Source organism: Triticum urartu, chromosome 7 (genome assembly GCF_003073215.2).
Source record: "Triticum urartu cultivar G1812 chromosome 7, Tu2.1, whole genome shotgun sequence".
Taxonomy (NCBI): Eukaryota; Viridiplantae; Streptophyta; class Magnoliopsida; order Poales; family Poaceae; genus Triticum; species Triticum urartu.
Genome location: NC_053028.1, coordinates 466,353 through 479,580, shown reverse-complemented (window position 1 = coordinate 479,580; position 13,228 = coordinate 466,353). Strand labels below are relative to the sequence as shown.

At 44.1% G+C, this 13,228-nt stretch overlaps 1 protein-coding gene across 3 annotated transcripts; it reads right to left on the bottom strand.

Annotated features, from left to right (window-relative positions):
• Positions 1-420: 420 nt before the first annotated feature.
• On the bottom strand, positions 421-12,873 carry LOC125525244 (tau-cadinol synthase-like). Of its 3 annotated transcripts, none has more exons than XM_048690247.1 (7): positions 12,716-12,873; positions 3,847-4,105; positions 2,159-2,558; positions 1,566-1,784; positions 1,297-1,432; positions 961-1,209; positions 421-868 (listed from the first exon to the last, which is right to left on the bottom strand). In XM_048690247.1, exons 1-7 carry the CDS (start codon positions 12,842-12,844, stop codon positions 578-580), a joined length of 1,683 nt encoding a protein of 560 aa, XP_048546204.1. In that variant the 5' UTR covers positions 12,845-12,873; the 3' UTR covers positions 421-577. The 3 variants fall into 3 exon arrangements, with proteins under 3 accessions (XP_048546204.1, XP_048546205.1, XP_048546206.1); XM_048690248.1 differs by having other exon boundaries at positions 2,159-2,531; XM_048690249.1 differs by lacking the exon at positions 12,716-12,873 and adding an exon at positions 4,440-4,940 and having other exon boundaries at positions 2,159-2,531; positions 4,054-4,105.
• Positions 12,874-13,228: the final 355 nt, after the last annotated feature.

Sequence of the window (13,228 nt, the reverse complement as noted above, 5' to 3'; positions counted from 1 at the left end):
AACAGTTGACGCATGTCATCGTGCAAATGATTATGGTGCAGGTGAACATGATGTGTAAATGCACATAAATGATTATGGTGCAGGTGAACATGATGCAACCTGCTGTAGCCGTCATTGCTTCTGCCAGGATGATGCGGTGAATTTGCCGGCTGACCTGGTGTGGAGTTGTTCTTGACCATGTAATAGGACGCAGATAAACATAAAGTGAGTTTGCATGCCGGCTCAATGTTGCATGCTCTGTTTCGCCCCTGGTCCAGCAGTTCAGTCCATAAACATAAAAGGGACATCTTATGCATTCCATTTGTTTGCACCCGGCATGACGCTGCCATGGACCTGACCAGACACGCCCGGCGCGCACAGGCACACACACTCGACGTGGTCGCCAACAAATTCGTCGATTCCGGTAGTGTATGGTAAAAGTGCATCAAAACAACATAAATAGCGTTATTACATCCCATACCAAACATCAGCAATACAGTGGATGATTGGGGTAACTAAAACAATACGTATTCACACAGATAATAGTAGGGGTCCCTAATCTGTGATGACCCGATACATCTTGTACATCTACTGGAGATTACATAGGAATGGGCTCGAGAAACAGTTTGTTGACGATCTCTTGAATGTGCATGTTGAATGTGTATGCATCTCCTCCATTGTCGTAGTAGAGTTGCATGCTAACAACCGCATTGACAACCCGCTGCACTGCTGGGAGTAGTGCACCGTGATCAAAGCGAGCCTGATTCGTGGTTTTCCACCCATCCTCTATGAGTGAATAGATTACTGTGAAGGCTTGCTCATCTGTAACTCCATGCTCATGGATGTAACACTCCACAGAGCTCTCAACGTCCCCACTGTTCTTTCCGCGCTGCAGGTTTATACCATTAGATCGCTTTAGTCAGTGGTATAAGGTTATGTTTACTCATAAACCTAGCTAATAATTAACAAACCGAGTTTTACTTTATATGCCGCGATGTCATTCAGAAAACGGCCAATCCTTGCGCCGGCTATGACTACATCAGGCCTACTGGCAACCCAATCGAATGCTGCATTCGTTATTGCCTCACCCATGCCAGTCAACATACCCACAGATAGCAATGGCACGGCTGAGGACATGGATGTCAGATTCACTTGATCTTCAAAACATGGCTTATGATTTTGTTGTACCCATTCAGCTTCTTGGAGATAATAAGCAGACTGATTTTGGAGCTACAAACACATAATTAAAGAAAATTGATGAATAAAGGGACAATATTTTCAACAATTGCAATATGCCTACGTCGCAAAAAGGTGTACCGCTTTCTTCGTGTAGTCAATCCGGTACTTGTCAACTATTGCCACTTCTCCCTCAAACATCCGAAAGTTTCTTAGCAATTCTCTATAGAACATTTTCAGGTACTCTGGTACGTCAGAAATGGCACTCTCATCCCATCTACACATGGACAGTTAGAATACAAAACAATTAAGGAAACTAGCATCTATATAATTGTTCCCAAAATGATTCTCAAGGAATAAATCTGAAGACGCTTTTTTCTGAAGAAATTTAGAAACAAACTATACCCTACCTTTGAATGGCTGCATTTAGCAGCCTACATTCCTCTATGGTGGCATGTACATCATATGTATCATCCAGTATGGTGATTAGTGTAATTAACTTGGCCTTGATCATCCTTGCGCGTGCACAACTTTGCTCATAGAACACTGTGTGAGACCACAAGTAAGCCTCCACAATACGATCACGCACATAGGTTAATCCACAGATGCTCTTCAGGTTATTCCACCACCTGAAAATTAAATATTGAAGTGTTGAGCCCATTAAACAGAAATCAGTTAGGAGCATCATTGTGGACGTATGGGACAACATATGCCATTATTTATATTGTGTCGTGAGTAAGATTAATTATACCATAAGCTAGTTGCTCAATGAGGTTACAGAGAACCGAGATACAGTTAATTCATAAACATCACCACATGGTTTATTTATACGAACACACACCATTAGAAGAAAAAGTTAGTTAGTTACACATCATCGATCATAAGAAGTTAGTCACAAAATCCTAACGAAGTGCAAGGTTCTTTGCTTATTAAAAGCATAGATTCAAACACCAATTAATCCTCTCACCATTATAACTCACTTCTGGATATCAAGGACACTTACTCGCTAATATCTTTGAGCTCCATTAGCTGGACATGCCGCAGAAGGGTAAAATCCAGCTGTGCGAGCTCAAGTATAAGAGGTTTATAGTCCTTCTCTTTTCTGTATTCCGACAAGTAGTGCAATGTTTCCACCCTTCTAGAGGTCCTTGGAAGTGGTACCTGAAGAGCTCGTTTGACTTGCTCGGCTAAAGGGGAGTTGAGACTGCCCCTAATTACTTCAAGATGATGTCTGGCGAAGGAAATGGCTTCTTCGAGCTCCGGCTCATTATGAACAAAAAGGTAAGCAGCGTTGTACAAACTTAACAATCCCTTTGGCTCATTTGTTATGTCCTTCCTGAAGCACCCATCTTTACCTCTGAAGTTATTGAATACATCTGCAAGAATAAATGCCACGGAAGTCTCTGCATCAAGCAAATAACTATCCGATCTTACGTTTGGACCACCTTATACTAAATTATTTCCATGCATGTTAGGCGATAAAAAATTAGTGGCAAGTAAGTGATAGGTGAATTCACACATCATGTGTTGGCCCAGACCAGACACCGAGTACTTTCCGGCAGCGGCGACCGCGACAATGAACGATGACGAACGATGACTAACACGAACAAAACGAAGCTGATTCCTGATTGATCCACGACAGTGCGAAGCTAGACTTAGCTATTAGCTAATCGATCTATATATAGCACCTCGCGTACGAACACAGCACATGCACGCACGCCAGAAAAGCTTGATGGCCATAGCGTCGTATTACTCATGTTTGATTTGTATTACTTTTACAAATCACGGTACAAGTTACAGGGCTACTAGAGGAATACACCGCTAAAAAAAAGGGGGAATACTACTCGGAAGCTAATTCCAATACTAGTAGGATCATACATGCACATGGACCCGGATACATAACATCATGGGAGGCTGTGTCGTTTTTAATCCAACATCATGCATCGACCAATTTCTAGATGAGACAACACTAATCCAATTCACTTGCTTAAGGTGTGAACTATGGAAGCAATATCATAAGGATGATTAAATATGCAAATATGTAACACAAACTGCGTGAATCTAGTCATAGTATGACTTGCCGGGTACCAACATATCTGAAGAGCTTCCCTACCATTTAGTTTATTAACATATAAGAGGTTCATAATTTACCAAAATATTTAAGATTAGCTGCATCTGCAAATAAGCAGTACCAATTAGCATTATATTTAGCATTTCGATGACCTGGGAAAAGTTGTACTCATCATGGTACCCAATATAATTCTATTAATAAGTATACGGCACAGAAACATAAATAAAAATAGAAAATAGTCAAAATTAGGTAAACTATTAGACGGATGTCAAAAAATTAAGAGCAAAAATAATATCTTAGTCATTTAAATGGCCCAAAAATTAAGAGCAAATTTGTACAAAAATCATGTACTCACAAAATTATTGATACCGAAAATGAATATTTATCATCAACGACAAACTTGTGTGTACTTTGTACATATATGAAAAATAGTGAAGACATTTTCAGAATATGAGCTTAATTGGTTGGCAGATTGAAATGATGCATCTGCAAATTTTGAAAAGAATCTTCCATACAGATTCCATATGGATTTCCTATAAATACATTTATCAAGATTTATAGAAGGGTAAATACAGAAACAAAAAATAGCACTCTATTTATATGTAAAAAAAGATAGATACCTGTAGATACCCAAATTCCATGCTCTCTAAGCAACCGAAATTGGAGAGCAACATAGTGGAGGCTAGAACTACTAAATTCGGTTCCATGGATGTCCCATATTGTTGTTCGAATTTGTTCTGCAAAAAGGTGATCGATTCCGAGATGCTGAAGTGAATCCACTAATGTTATTCTCTCCAACCCGTCCTCGCAAGTGTTAAGCAACATACAGATGTCCTCCTTCAGTTTCTCTGCTTTGATCCTCAACGAAACCTCTGACCTCTGCATAGATCATGTTAGAAGATCAACCAAAAACTCAACATAGTGATTTTCATGCGTATAAGGACGTTGTACTTTGCATTTTCAGAATTGGGCTGCTAGCTAATAATCCACCATTGTAAAGTATTATAAAAGATCATGCTTGAAGCTATCTACAATTATATGTATTAAAAATCGAAGGCAAACAAAACCAGCACATGCATTGAAAAGGCTAAATCATCTACACTATCAATTATCTGGTGGGCCATAATTATAACAATGAAGATTTCAATGTTTTGTGAGGAGATGGAGATTTAGATCTAGCGAAAAAACATATCTTCCGCTATGGATCCTTCGCCATTAAGGACGGATCAAAGGTTAGGTTCTGGGAGGATAAGTGGCTAGGCACTGCCACTCTCCAGGAACAATATCCCGCCCTATACAATATTGTGCGGCATAAGTGTGATACTATCGCCACGGTTATGGAATCCTTTCCGCCGAATGTGGCGTTCAGGAGAGATTTAAGTGGCCCTAGCCTTGAATCGTGGAACATTTTGGTACAACGCCTATCCACGATGCAATTGACGCAAGGGATCGTTGTATTTCGTCAGGACCTATATGTGAGTGGTAATTTCTCGGTGGAGTCCATGCATATTGCACTACTAGGGAAAAGCCTATACACAGAATTTTACCAGTAGCGCTGTACAAAATCAAGCGTTGCTGCTACTTAGTAGCAGCGCGCGTGAATAAACCGCGCTATTGCTATGACTTTAGCAGTAGCGCGTACTAGCGAAAAGCGCTGCTGCTACGTTCGAACTGGGCGCACATGGCTAGCCCAACCTAGCAGTAGCGCGTATAATGGCCCAGCGCTACTGCTAATCTCCTTAGCTGCAGCGTGCTTACGTGTAAAGCGCTGCTGCTAACGAAAATAAAATAAAGTGAAAAAGGGAAAAAAGGAGAAAGGAATAGCAGTAGCGGGTTTCAGTAAACGCGCTATAGCTAACTTAGCTATAGCGCGTTTTCGGAAACGCACTACCGTTACGTTTCACTTAAACAGCGGTTTCCCCCATCCCGCCCCCCGGCCACCAATTCTTCCCCAAATCGTCCCTCACCCTCGCCGCCGTCTCCTCACCGCCGCCGCCCGAGGCCGCCCTCAGCCTCACCGCCGCCGCCCGAGCCCGCCCTCAGCCTCACCGCCGCCGCCCGAGGCCGCCCTCAGCCTCACCGCCGCCGCCCAAGGCCGCCCTCCACGTCACCGTCGGCGCCCTCCACCTCACCGCCGCCCGAGCCCGCCCAGGACCGCCCTTGCCCGTGCCCGAGCCCGCCCTCTCCGCCCCTGCCTCCGTCACCGAGCACCTCCCCGCCACCGTCTCTCCCCTCTCTGTAAGTCCCCCACCCCTCCCCCTCACTCATCTCTCTCTGTATTTTAGAGAAAAAATTAGATGTTAATTAGATGTTTTTCAGTTAGGGCACTAGAGTTTTGCTAGGTTAATTAGGTTAGTAGTGCTGCTAGTAGTATTGGTACAGTAGGTTAATTAGGTGATGTTAAATGAATAACCTAAATGAATGAAATTAGTAGTTAACTGAATTTTTTTTTCTATTAGTAGTTAAATGAATTTTCTTCTACACTTTGTTTTTGAATTAGCTTGCGAAATTTTTTCCTTTCATCATTATAGAGCACTAAAGTTAACTGAATTTTGTTCTATTAGTAGTTAAATGAATTTTTCTTCTACACTTTGTTTTTGAATTAGCTTGCGAAATTTGGACATGTGGTTGCTCGTGTATATTTGGACACTGTTTGCAGGGAATGATGCTTAGTGGCCTATGTTTTGCCGGAATGTTGATTCATTTCTTTTTCGGCAAATTTCAGGTTCTCGATTTGTCCACTTTTTAGCAAAGCTCATGCCGAAATTTTCCGTGAATTTCGGCATGACTTGTGCTACAAACTAGAACATATCGAGTGCCCGTGATTTGCCGCACCAGGAAGGAGTCAACATTCCTGCAAAACAATAGGCCTTTTTATGTCATTATTCATTTTATTAGGTCTAGAATTAATTGACTAGATTTAATCATAGGAAACATGGCTAGCAACGATGAAGGACAGGGTTCTGGTGATTGCGACGACGCCTACCGGGCAGCTGACGAATTTTTTAGCCTTACCGATGATCAATCGATGTTATTGTTGGGCCCACCAGTGGCATCGGGGACTGACACCGACACGCAGACCGGTGCTGAGACTGAGACCGGCGCTCAGACTCAGACCGGCATCGAGACCGGCGCTGAGACTGAGACCGGCGCTGCCTCGGGGAGCGGAGCCGGTGTAGAACCGAAAGCAAAGAGGCAACGGGTTCCTAACAAACTCAGGACTACTAGAGTGGTGGTCACGGAGGTGGACGACGGCAATTTTGAGCCAACGGCGCCCAAGGAAGCGCGTCGATGCTACGGCAATCAAATAGGCTGCATTGTACGGACAACCGCCACCATCAACGATGAGAAACTACAGAAGATATAAAATATGAGGAGCTCCCTCCTAAAGAAGTTTCACCAGATATTCTTGTTCCCGGGCCGGAATGAGAAGGATTATAAAGATCCAGATGAGGACCCGGCAATGAAGAAGATAAACAAACACGCCATGACCAAGTTTAGTGACGCGTTGGCCGCCTGGAAAAATCGAGTGAAAGCAAGGATCATCGACAAGAAGGAACCCTACTCCGAGATTGTAAAGGATAATCCGACAATCACGGAAGAGCAGTTTCAAATATTCAAGGAGGCTTGCGAGGCCCAAGATGCCAAAAAAAAGTCTAAGTACATGAAGGGGCTTCAAGAGAGGAACATTGGGAGCCACCACCTCGGAAGCTGTGGTTACGGCGGAAAGAGGTCCAAATGGGCCAAGGAGGACGCGGAAGCCGCGAGTCTGGGCATCCCAGACCCCTTGGCGGAGTTCACCGTCCCGCAGGACCGTGACGTCCTCAGGGCCCGACACCGTTGGGACCCAGTGAAAAAGGTTTACGAGACAACACCGGTCATTACAGAGTTCATGAGACTACTGGTAATTTTAGTTTCTGATCAATTCGACTGCAGACGTTAGTTGTAAACGATCGTTGTGCCTTTTGCAGAGAGAGCAGCACAGGATTGCGGCCGAAAGCGACTCGCCGTCTGAGGCATTGGCGAGGCCCAAGTGGGACACTCCATTCAACCGGGCGTTGAACATATGCACGGTGTCGGAGACGGCGCCACGTGGAAGAAGTACTACCGTGAGACCACGGAGGAGAGAAAGGAAAGACGGAGGTTAAATGAAGAAAACATCGACAAGAGGGTTGAGATTGCGGTTGAGAAGAAATCAACTGAGACAGTCGCAACAGCGGTAGCTGCCGCAAAATAGGTGGCTTTAGATATTTCTACTACCTTAGTTTCGGCCGTTTTCAATTGGACCAGGCAAAATCCAAAAAAAGATGCAATGGACTTTCCCCTTGCTGACTTCTTGGCGGGGAGCAGCTCGACTAGCGTTGCACCAGCACCTGTAGCTGCACCTGCTCTCGCACCGGCTCCCGCACCGAACGTGCTTGGCGGTGCTTCGTCTTTGGCTGAGCTCGACGCCCTCACGGTATCTGTCACACCGGCCCCCTTCAATATAAATGTATAATCTCCCGTTTTCGTTGCCTTTCGGATGTCTCACGTCGCAGACTTTTCTTTGCAGGCCGACGAAACCCCGTGCACCATATTGTACACCATCGGCGACCAGAAGGTGGACGTGGGGAAGGCGACGATAATGGAGCCGAAGGAACCATTGTTCCACAGCCGGCCGATCCCCCCGAACGTCTTCAAGGTTTCCGTGGCCAGTGTCAAACCGGGCCACGAGAATTTGCCTCCTCCAGTACTACTGGGGGATGACGATGAGACACCGGGGCGGCTTGGTGATTGTTGCAATGCTGGGTGGGTCCTGTTGTGGCCAAAGAATCTGCTTCGTCTGGAGGCGGCCGGGAGCACACCCACAAGCACGCAGCCTCATCAAGGTATGAACATCAACACCCCACCTACCCAATTATCGTCGGGTGTCGGGTTGGGTGATAGCGGACGGGGTAAGGAGGAGGCTCCATTAGTCGCTGATGACGTCGCCATGGATGAGGATGAGGACGACGATGGCGCCGCTGAACAGTATGTCTATACTGGCGCCTCCTCAGGGTTTGAGCGTCATGAGTCGGTGCCTGAATTGCCGTCTCAACATATTATGGACGACCTTCCGGTAGTAAAGAAGTTTAGGAAGAGAGCGAGGAAAGGCAAAAAAAGTTGTTTCTATGATCCAGCCGCCTCAGCAGCCTCGGCTTCAGGACCGTATAGATATCCCCGGTGTGGATAAATGGCATATCCCCGGTCAACCAATCCTACCTGCAACAGCGCTACGGGCCAGATTCGGCGATCTAAAGAGACTTCATGACGATGTGCTGCGGGTAGAGAAAGACCTCATCGCCTCGAAAGATCCAGGGTACCCACTCTACGTGGTTAACGTTCCGCGGCAAATGTCGTACGTTGACAGCTTCCCCGCGGATAAGTTCTTCCTCCGATTCGATTACATATTCGACATGTTTCACGTGAAGAAGCTGGATTTTACGTTTGTCCGCCTTTATGCCTTGCACATGAACTACATCATCGGGGTTGAGCAGATATCTCATATCTGTGTCGCTGACCCGTACTACATGCACGAGGGCTTCTTGGGAGTCTGCGCAAATCACCGTGAATACGTGAGGGATTACATCGTCAGTTTCATGCTCACCAATAAGGACAAGGGGGCGATTCTCATGCCTTATCATCCCGTGTAAGTCATCCGCGCTGCTATCCTTCCTTCGATTTCAATCATTCATTTGCACGGTGGAGGCTAATTAATTTGAGGACTTATTTTGCGCAGCGGCGGGCGCCCCGTTCTCATCATCCTCTACCCCCGATTCTCCCACGCTCTTTACTTGGACTCATCGAAGAACATTCACAAAAAGGATTACACCCACATCAAGGATGTTCTCGATAGTGCTATGTTTTACTACCAAGCAAGGGGTGGAGAGGTCAGGGGCAAGAAGAGAAGGGGCGACAGGGTCACCTTCGGCCATAAGACCGACTTCTGCTGCATCCAGCAACCGAACGATTCTCTTAATGATGGATTCTATGTCCTACACCACATGCTGGAGTACAGACGGGATCACCAGAACCTTCGCATGTCACCTAGATCCGGCGATGCCCATATTCTGCAATGGGCAAAGGACATAGGAGATATCGAGGATCATCGACTTCGAGCTGAGTTCTATAACATCCAGCGCGAACTTGCCCAAATCATCATGAAGGAGGTCGTCGGAAAAACAGGGATGTTCTACGGAGAAGGACAAATGTCGCGGGAAGACGTCCGAACATGGATAGCCTCTCAGTGTCTCGACCTGAAGCCTTTCACTAGGCTCGGGGACTATCTCCCTGACTTGGATGGATGCAACGACATGTTGGAGTGATTGTCGATATATAACAATGTGTCTGTTTAGTCCATACTTTCTGTATAACAAAACTTTGAGTTATGCACGGTGAAACTTTATTTGTGATGTAATTAAACCGTCCTCCTCCTCGACTAGCGAAAATCACTCTAGTTAGGGCATTTTGGGGTATGATGAACTTTGTTATTTATGCTTATGATATGTTGTTTTTATTTTTGCGAAGTCTGTCTCTTTCTGTTGCTCAACTATATATGTTGCATATCATCGACTCATGTGATGATGTAGGTGCATAGATCATAGATGGCGAAAAAGTGCTATGCCAGGAGTATATATACGACAAGTGGCCGGAGTGTCAGGCCCTTCCGGTTTCCGAGCGACAGGCAGTAGTTAGTTTAGAGGTTCACGCTAATGCGAAAGAGGGATACGAACTCATGTTCTCAAAGTGATAGCTCTTCTCGCGTATATCATTGTTTAGATGGATGACGATGTATTTGCATATCATTCGAGACTTGTATCGCTATTTTCGAGATGATGACGAGAGACCACTTTGTGTTGGATGATGATTATGATGAGACTAATTGTATGTATATGCTATGATTACATTTGTATGTGTATGATATGCTAAAGATTATTGTATAAAGCCTATTCAAATACAAAACAAATACAAAACAAATATGCAGGAAAAAAACTAATAAATAAACTAGTAGTAGCGAGGGGGGAAATTTAGCAGTAGCGTCGCATTTTCAGTAGCACGTCCCAGCAAACAGCGCTGCAAATAATATCAGTAGCGCCCTTTCCCAAAGAGCGCTACATCTATTCATGTATAGCAGTAGCGTGGGATAACCGGCGCTACTGCTATACGTTAGCTGTAGCGCCTTATTAGTAGCGCCGGTGCCCGCGCTACTGAGAGGCCCAAAACCCTCGCTGCTGGTAGGCTTTTCCCTAGTAGTGTTGCGTTGATCCAGTTAGATGTGCCCGTTGATAATGATAAAATGATTTGAAATATGAAGATGCCACTCAAGAATAAAATCTTTGCGTGGTATCTTCGTCGAGGAGTCATTCTTACCAAAGATAATGTTACTAGGAGGAATTGGTAGGACTCTTGTTCTTCCAATGCAAATTTTCTCGTTCTATATGGTTAGTCAGCCAAGTAGCTTCTGGCTTGTATCCTCCACATAGTGTTGCTAATATTATTGGCAACTAGTTACATCGGTAAATAACAAGTTTAGAATTCTTCTCAGGGTAGGTGCGCTTGTCGTGATATGGTCGCTTTGTCTATGTAAAAATGATAAGGTTTTGCAGATTATCTACAGATGTACTGCAAGTTCTTCTATTCTGTAGGTTATCTACAGATGTACTGGTACACTCCGTTTATGGCCGTCTCAACAATGTATGGAGAATTGAGACCTGTTTACGGAGGTGTGTACACGTTTGGAGGCCACGGCAAGGGATACTTTTACCCGACATGGATGGCAGGATGATCTTAGAATTGGCCCTCTGACGTCTTAGGCGTTATAAAGTTTCCACATGATTACTTATATTATGCCTTTTGTTTTTTTTAACTTAGACATGATTATGGCTGTGTGCGTCTCAATTATGCAGAGGTCAGGTGTAATGCATAAACCTTGTAAGTAATAAAGCATCCTTTATAAAAATGCATGCTTGTTTGTCCGAACTCACAAGACCTAAAAGTCCATGCCCGATCGACTTATAAACCCGACCAAGGGAGTAGCTCTCATCTACAAGAATGATGTGTCCACAAAAGCTACTTGGGCCACTTCTCCTAATAAATGCGATCAGCCCTCCAAACAGCACGATTTTCATGTAAAAATGGGTTGAGAGCACGTACAATAGTGTCTTGTGATCTGTATGTAAGAGTTGCTACATAAATTTTTAATCGATGTGGAATAAGAGAAAGATGTTGTCTCCTGCCGGGAAACTCTTGCGGCTAGCTAGCCGCATATTGCCGAGAATCTCTTGCGGCCACTGCAGTCATCCCGCATGATACGAGCATTACATAACAGACGCGCACGCCATATGAATTATATAGAATTTATAATTTGTGTGTCATGTCTTGTCATGCAAGCGCATGGCCGTCATGGATGGAGGCAGCATGTTCGGCTACATCAGTGAGAGCACTCCACATTATCGAGTTTTATAGGTGTGAGTGATGACTTTGGGTAGATTGATCTTGTCAGACCTTTATGAAATAATTAATAAAGATGGCTACATGCATCGATTGATACAGAGGCCGGGGTTTAACCTCCTTTTCCCCAAAAAAAACATCAGTGAGGGCGGGGACAAGAGGAAGACGAATAAGAGGAGACAGAAGAAAACCCCAGGACAAAAATCTACCAACACCACATCATCCCAGATTACTTTTTAGGTGAATGTACATACATAAGCGTGCATGTGCATCCAGGTGCTTACTATTCCGTCCGGTGAAGAGTGTACATCTAGAAATTTTAGGACAAATTATAGAGTGAAGTAAAAAATGCATTGGAAAGGTGCAATCCATCATCTCTCTCCTCTTTAATTACCAAACCCCAATGAGCTAAGTGCATGTAGAAATTAAGAAGACCATGTGTAGATTGTTATTGGTCTTGATTAACGTGTGATGAGAGATCTACTTTAAAGTGCATTGGGAAGATAGAAGTACACTTTTTTGTAGAAAAAATTTGAAGCCAAACATACACTCTTCACCGGAGGGGGAGTAATTCATGATCCATGTGTGCGACCAAGAGGAATTTATCGAAAAAAAACTACGAGCAACTTGATTTCACGGGAAAAAAACATATCCATACTTGCCCCCCCCCCCCACCCCACCCCACCTAGATACAATATATGCAGCCATCCGATGCTAGATGAGAACAGTTACAAAGCACAGAAATCGATCGTGAATATTAAGCTAATGTTACTATAATTTAATAGGTCAAACTAAATATATGTGTTCATCTAACTATTCAATGAATTACCTACAATTATAAAGATTTTTTCCATCAATCAATGATCAGATGAGATGTCTACTTAAAATTATGACGATTTCAAGGGTTACGCTTTGAAGGGAAAGTAAATGGTATATTCGGATTTACTCCTCAATGCCATACAGTTCACTATTGGCCCCTAACGGAAAAAACACGGAAAAAAAGAAACTGCTTGTATACACCTGTAGTGGCGGCGGCTGATATGTGATGAAGTAGTCACCCCAGACCGAGGGTTCAAAACCGCACACCATTTCACGGGTGATGGACGCCATGTAGATGTATGTATGTATTTCGAGGGAAGGCTTGTGCATATATGGTTCGTTTGCTTGCTTCAAGCAGGAGGATGGAACAAGCCATTTTATAGAAGGTCCAGCGGTGAATGGATATGCACCTTTGCTGTCCACCAGTCTTTAATCATCATCTTAAAAAAAAACTGATGTTATGTCGTGTACCTCACCCTTCGCCCACACTTACGTAATTTCTGCCTCTCTAGACGTTTTTTCATTATATTTTTGAAAAGCGCCAACTCCTCACGTCTTATTGATTTGTTCAACAAAAATAAATTCTCTTTGGTAAGCTAATAAGTGCTCATCAAATTGGGGAATAAATTAGACTGGTAACATGTCTATGTTACAACTCTATCTTATTACTCCCTCCATTTTTATTTAGCCTACGTATTAGCTTTGGTCAAAGTC